This window comes from Trichosurus vulpecula, chromosome 5, assembly GCF_011100635.1.
Source record: "Trichosurus vulpecula isolate mTriVul1 chromosome 5, mTriVul1.pri, whole genome shotgun sequence".
Lineage (NCBI taxonomy): Eukaryota > Metazoa > Chordata > Mammalia > Diprotodontia > Phalangeridae > Trichosurus > Trichosurus vulpecula.
Window position 1 is genome coordinate 18,454,724 of NC_050577.1, and position 7,156 is coordinate 18,461,879.

The window sequence follows — 7,156 nt, forward strand, 5'->3', positions numbered from 1 at the left end:
CCCTAGCCTAAGGAATTCACCTGACAGGCAGAAAGAAAAAGTGCAAAGTTAAGCTTCCGAAGATAGTTGATGGTTTTTTTTTTTCCCCAGGGAAGAGAGTGAGTCACCCGAGGAAATGAAGGAATACGGGCAGAGACAGGCAAGGAGGCCAGGCTGCGGAATAGGTCCAAGGCAGGAAGAAAATTCAGCGTGAGAATCCAACCTGGAATGTGTTAGCAGAGCCCCTGGGCCCCGCCTCACTGACAGCAACCTTTGCCAATTTAATGGGGTCAAACTCTTAATGCCGGAGGTTGCTTTCACGATGAGTCTTTCCCAGATCTAGATTGAATTTTTAAAATGTTTGTGAAAACCAGTTCTCACAGAATTGACTTTTCATGTGTTCTCTCAAACCTTAAAATGGTTTTTTTTTTTTTTGAGTGAAACTAGGTCCCCGATGTTTAATTGCTAGGATATGGATTCGATTGGTGACGTATTAACAGAAATCGGGAGAGGGGTACTCGGGGATCAGTAACGCAGACAACCTTAGGCCCGATCACTCAGATGGCGTGTTTACCGGAAAACCTGATAAATAAGAAAATCAAGGACAAAGAACTCAGACAGCCTCCCTCTCTCTTGTGACAGGTGTGTAAAAGAAACCAAACAGGGGTGCCGTGGTGCTTTTTAGAAGTGAAAAGTGAGTGCACCAGAAGATGGGGGAGGCAGTTTTGCTCTTGAAAAAAGGAGGAACAAAACTCTCCCTGGGTCTCCTCAAGAAGGATCAGAAACCAGAAGCCTCAGCTTACCCTTTCAGCCGCCGAGGGCACCTTCTATTAATAGAGTTGTCTGTCTCTTCCCAAACAGGCCACCCTACTAGAGAAGTCCCTGTGAGCGGTTCCTTCCTGCTTATTGACAATGCCAAGATGAGCATATTTGCAGCGCAATCAGAAAATGAAATGTTCCATCCATGTATGGTATGTAAAATAAATGTGTGAGCACGGAGAACACAAAGGGCACACTTTTCCTTTTTGTAAGTAAAAATGCGAAAAGGCTCGTTCTTCCTTATGGATGCCTCTGCTTGAGGAGGAACATTACTACTTTTGACCAAGCGTGAGCTGCCATTAGGAGCGAGTTTAATAAGTCCCCATTGAGCATTCATTTATGCAGTGATTATGTGAACTCTGACCTCTAGAGCTCCGTGGCAATTAGCCACGATGTGCAGCATTCCCCACCTCCAACACTAACCTCTTCATCCTCTTTTCCATCCTCGGGTTTTCCACATCCAACGCCGTCCGCCACCCCCCAGCTGATGGAACTGGAGTCCATCAGGATTCCGGGGCATCCCCCAATATACATTGCCCCTTTATTGTTCCAGCCTCCCCTCCCACCTCACCCCCAGTCTGGACTCTGCATCGAGGCCTAGAGAGATGCTGAGGAGAGAGGGCCGCATTACTCAGGCATAAATGAACTTCCCTATCCACTCTCGTCCAGTAGTTCTTCTGGACCTAGGGGACGTGCTGTAATATCACAAAGAAGCCGATTTCATAGCCCGTGACGTCTGAAATAAATAGGATCCGTTCCATCAGTCAAATTTAACGTTTTTTAAATATTCGATTCAATTTAGTTCAGGCCAAGTGAAGGCTAATGGATTGGCAGAGGGAAAGCTAGAACAGGAGGAGAAGGCAGGAAGAGGACAGCAGGCAAACTACTCCCCCCCCCCCAAAAAAAAGACCCCCGGGGAGGGAGAGGAAAGTGTTTTAAGTTTTTTGTAAACACTGTTTAGCCAAAAAAGAATAGGAAAGTCTCCCCCCTCCTCGAGAGGGATGGGACTGGAATTGTTTGCCTTCAGCAGAGGGCTCTTTCTAAAGTGACCCATCTCTGAATTAATTTCTGTTTGAACTTTCGGTGAACCTGAGATTAAACTGGGGTGAGCAGCTAAGCAGTTTGTTGATGCTGCCTTTTCAACAACCCTTTCAGACTGAGTAAATATTGATCGGCTGGAATCTGATTGCCCCAGAGGAAAACACCCCAGCCTCTGCCTAAGCTCCAAAAGTAAACTTGAAAGGGGGGATGTTCTATCTTGGGTAGGGGAGCTGTAGGAAAAACTTGAAACCTGGCACGGTTTGGGGGATACTCTGAACTATGGGGTCGTGGAAGACCATGCTTTGGTAAACTACGGGGATTGAGAAAGATGCTCTCCAAACCTTCCCCACCCCACGATCCTCCTGTCAAGGGAGGTCAGTTTTGAATGTGTAAAAATATGGGAGGTTCCCCTATTTTAGCTCTTTCTGGGGTTTCAGTCACCCTTATCGTTTTTTTTAACTGAGTTGTCTGCTTTGCCCGAGACCCAGAGACCCAGAGAGAGAGAGAGAGAGAGAGGGCTTAAAGTAGGTCGTGTTAAGCTATTTTGATTTAATCGATTAGGACAGCTAAAAAGATACAAATGTTTTCGTTGCCGAAAGGTGTATTAACGCGTCCTAAATGCATTGCTCGTTAGATGATTTATCCCACCACAGAGAAAAGTCTTGGTCAATTTCGCTGTAATTGATTCTTTTCCTCCTCCCAGTTCCATTAAAAAACCGGTACCTGGACACTCAAGGGCCCCGGGGTTGGGACCCCTCTGCTCTTAGATATTGAAATCAGGGTCGGTGGCATGCAAATGTCTCCGTTAGCACATGAAAGTATTTGGAAGGAGGCCATCTGTTTTGTTTTGTGCCCTTACACTAATAAACAAAAGATACAGTATAAGCTCAGGCGGGAAAATGAAAGAAATATTTGGCCCTGCTTTGAAGTTGGGCTGCATCCACTGCAGTCTTTTTAGGGACCGTCCCAGCGCTGAGGCAGGGAGCCCTAGCCCTCTCCTGGCGCCCTTGATATGGCCGACGCGCCTGCAAATCGAGACTTGTCTCCTTTGACAAGGAAGTGAAGAATCTCGCGTAGATGCTCCACCTAACCTGCAACTTTGCAGCCCTGACGCTCGGTGCAAAGCATTCCTTTGTCGGGGAAGAAAGGAAACCCAGGCTGTTTGTTTATTTGTTTCTTAGGAGAAACATTTATTTGTCCTTTGGAGGAGGCCAGGATTTTTTCCCTTTCTGGGAGCTTCGGGGCGGAATGTTTCGCTAAAACATGTGAAGGGGGTAGGTGGGTGGAGTGGTGAAGATTTGGGAAAAGGCATAGGTGTAAACCTTGTAGCTTTGAAATGTTGCTCCTTTCCTGATTTCTGGCTTTGTGCAGTTGGGCGGTCTAAGATCTTGAAAAAACTTACAAGTCTGTCTGAAAGTGGATGCAGAGGGCAATAGGGAGCCAGTTTCTCCTGGGGCCTCTCCATAACTGCAACATGTGCCCAGGAATCAGGAGTCTCTCAGCAAAATGTTCCAGGTCTGGCATAGCTTTCAAAATCAAAGTTGGGTTTGGAGATGAATGAGGCTTAGCTGAGAACTTAAGGAAGAGTAAAGGGAAGGTTGAAGGAGGAGAAGGAAGAGGGACAGGAAGGGGAGGTGGAGACAGAAAGGTATTCAAAATTATTGTTGGCAATCAGCAAAGAGAAAGGTGGGTAAAGGCGAATGAGAGAGAGAGGAAGGACTCCATTCCTAGGACAGCTTCATATTGGAGGTAATTAAATGTGAGTCCCTTGATTGTTGGTTCACTGATGTGAGGAAAGACTGGCTGAAGACAGTTTGTGCTTTTGAAGGGTGGTCTGTTTATATATATGTCAACATTCAGTTAGAGGTGAAAAGGTTAGCACTTGACCCAGGAAGTTCCTGTATTTGTTGCAAAAATAGATTCACTTCATAAATTTCCCTATGATTTCAACTTTAAAAAAAACCCTTCCCTTAAAAAAATATATACATTAAAAAAAGCCACACACTCAGAAGCAGAACCTCAGTGTCAAATGTGAGGTTGAGAAAATGATCCAGGAAAGGTAGGTTTTAGCTGCAGGATGAGGAGGGAAAAGGTGACTTTATCCAATAAAGGGCAGCCTCTATGAAAGTAGAGACACCCCTTTTCCCTTCTCCTTCACACATGAAATGATCAACCCAGGTTGGAATTGACTGCAGCAGATTGGAGGGAAATACAAGGAAGCCCAAGCATACCTGAAATGTGAATATATTTATTACAGATATTTTAGGACCCGTAAATTCTGCTCTGGATTCCATCACTCTTGGAATCTCAGAACTTTTCATGATTGTACAGAGACTCAGAAACACTGTGGGACCACAAAGGACAACTGATAGAACTCAGTGTAGCATCTTTGGGGGCTTAAACCATTGTGCACCATGCAGAAAGCCTATTCACGAATCACATGAAATATACATTCATTTCGCCATTCATCACATTTACCATTGGGTTGGAAATACATCAAATCGAGGGAAAGATTACTGTGGAAATAAGACGTTTGGGGATAATATGCCTTAAGGTTCAGGAACAATCCAGCACAATTTTTGAGTGGGACAGGAGGAGGCCAGAAGAGGTGGGAGGGCTGGGGAAGAGAGACACTGCACCTCCAGGGAGGTTTACAAAAAACAAAACAACAACAATAACCCAGTGCAGCCCAGGCCTACTTATCTCCTCCAAAGACACAGGGCTACTTCCCTGGGAGACATCTGATTGGGCTTCACCAGTCCCGTCTGATTTCTTTATTTTGTCACTTTTAGTCCTGTATAAAATTACACTCAGCTTTGGGAGTGTATCCACCCTGTTTTAATCTCCTAAGCTAAACATCATTTCTAGAAAATCTGTATAAAGATAAATCTCTTAAAGTATTTACAACCAGCAAACTCTCACACAAGAAACTGAATGCATTAAATTAAAAAGATGAATGTGTAAACACTTTCATAGTGCATCCTCTTCTTGAGGTCTTTAGACTCTTTTGCCTGCCTTTAGGGTCCGGGAGATGAGGAGAAAGGAGGAAGAAGGGGAGAAAAATCATTTGAAGTTAGATGACAGATATGTCCGTTCTGCAAGCATGGGGGTGGGGAGGAATGGTGGACTTTTTCCAAAGGTTATCTGAATAAATCATAGGGGGGGGGGAGTCCTCGGAGGTCATCAAAAGACCAGATGGTGGTAGCCCACCATTAGTGAAGTTACTCCCACCCAGCCTCTCAGTCTCTGGGCCAGAATTCTCTTGAAACACTGTGACCTAGCCCGAAGAAGACATGAAGATAACATCAAAAAGAAAGAGAGACATTGTAAAGGAAGGGAAAGATAAGCTAAGAATGCGCTTCGGGTTAGCAGTCCTGCACCAAAGTATCATGGGGTGGGGGTGGGGGAGGAAGAAAGGGGCCGCGGGCAAACTCAGTTGGAGGTAGTCAGAGTGTCTGAGGTAGAGGAGGCTGGGGAAGAGGGGACACAGGGCGAGGAGGTAGATTTGTCTGAGGATTCCTCGGCCTTGTCCTCGCTCCGTGATGGGGTGGTGGGTGAAATGGGCAACAGGCCCTCCTTTTCTCTCTTCTTTTGCTTCATGCGGCGGTTCTGAAACCAGATCTTGACCTGGGTCTCGTTGAGTTGCAGCGAGGCTGCGATCTCCACCCTCCTGGCCCTTGTCAGGTACTTGTTGAAATGAAATTCCTTTTCCAGCTCAGTCAGCTGCTTGGTGGTAAAATTGGTGCGCACTGTGTTGGGTTGGCCAATATACCCGTATTCGCCAGCTTTCCCTGGAGGGTAAGGGACGGGGGAGGAGGGAGAGAAAAGAAGTAGTTTGGCGTTTGATTGTTGTTGGTGTTTTTTTTTTCCTAATAAAGTGCGGTTGAGTGGTTTTTACCCGTCAAGCTTCGCAATCATACTCAGGTAAAAGGGCAAAGGATAACCTGACCACAGAACTCCTAGAAAGGTGACTGATGAGGTACAAAGTATTAACTTGAAGTCAACTATTGGTATGGACGGAAAGCGTGATTAATGGGAGTCCAGAGCTACTAACAGCCGCCCCCAACCCCTACCCCCAGCTCCTATTTTCAGGAAGCCAGAGAGAGGGACTGGCCTCCAGTCTATTACCTCCTGGGCATCATTTACCTGAGTACACCTGAGTTCTCTACCCCACCCACCCCTACAAAACTTATACATAACCTTGAGTTGGCTTCCCCCCCCCCCCCCGCCTGAATACTAAGTAAGCCAGGTGTTCGGCAAAAAGAGAACTGACCTGTTTTGGGGGGATTCCTTTTGACTTTCATCCAGTCAAAGGTCTGTGCTGGAGGTGACGTCTCTGCTGAAGGAGAGCGACAGGTTTCTTGGTGGCTGGCATGGAGAGGGGACAAGGAGTTATTATAATTTGCCAGGGTCAGATTCTGCGCTTCTTGTCCATATGAATGGTGAATGTATTGAGGCGAGCCCACCGTGCCCCCGGCATAACCCTGGTGGTGGTGGTGGTGATGCTGGACCATGGAAGATGAGAGAGTTCCAGAGTAAACAGCGGGAGCGCACGAGGGGTACCCGCCGCTCACGTCTGCTTCCTGATTTAATGAGTAGGGGCTGTAACCTGCGCTGAAGTTCTGCGATCCGAACCCCGGGCCACAGCTGGAGTGGGAATAAGACATACCCAGGTTGTTGATGTGCTGGTAGGCGGCCGGCTGGGGATAGTGGTGATGGGCGTGAGGGTGGTGGGGGGGACTCATCTGCACCCCCCTGCCCACCAGGAAGCGCTCGTCGCCCCCGCAGCTGTTGGCACTGACCGCGCACGACTGGAAAGTTGTAATCCCATGATCGGGGTGGTACGCTCGGGAGGAGCAGGTCCCCGAGTCTCCTGCGCTGAGGATGGGGTGCTCCAGGAAGGAGGCGCTCATTCTCGCATTGTCCATCTGCCTGTCACACAGTGACCGGCTCCTTCCGAACCCTGAGTGACCGTGCCAACTTTCTCACTTCCTCCATGGGGCCAAAGAGAAAAATGATATGAATGTACAGTGTGCAGGGGGCGGGGGAGGGGGAGAGAGGGACGGGGCGCACGTGACCGCGGCAGCCAATGGCGGAGCCCCCTGCGAAAGTTTGCCTGTTCCTGCTGGTGATGGATCACCGTTTCAGTGGCATTTAAATCCCGGGCGCTCCTCCATCAAGGTGACGCGCAGTCGCCCCCCCGGCAGCAGCAGCGGCGGCGGCAGTGGTAACGGCGGGAGCCCCTCTCTGGGGCCGGACCCAGGAGGAGCCGGAGCCCGAGAGAGAGCCGTCACTGTTGCCGCTGCAGCCGCTGGAG

At 48.2% G+C, this 7,156-nt stretch overlaps 1 protein-coding gene across 1 annotated transcript; it reads right to left on the reverse strand.

Annotated features, from left to right (window-relative positions):
* Positions 1 to 5,271: 5,271 nt before the first annotated feature.
* Positions 5,272 to 6,767, reverse strand: HOXA1 (homeobox A1). The gene is made up of 2 exons (XM_036761197.1): positions 6,113 to 6,767; positions 5,272 to 5,630 (listed from the first exon to the last, which is right to left on the reverse strand). The coding sequence occupies exons 1-2, from the start codon at positions 6,765 to 6,767 to the stop codon at positions 5,272 to 5,274; spliced, it is 1,014 nt and encodes a 337-aa protein (XP_036617092.1).
* Between the last annotated feature and the right edge of the window lie 389 nt (positions 6,768 to 7,156).

Bases quoted from the DNA above. Each gene is read 5' to 3' on its own strand.
- HOXA1 (XM_036761197.1), bottom strand. From the start codon at position 6,767: ATGGACAATGCGAGAATGAGCGCCTCCTTCCTGGAGCACCCCATCCTC. The intron at 5,631-6,112 runs GTCAGTTCTCTT...CTTACCCTCCAG, and splicing joins AAGGAATCCCCCCAAAACAG to GGAAAGCTGGCGAATACGGG.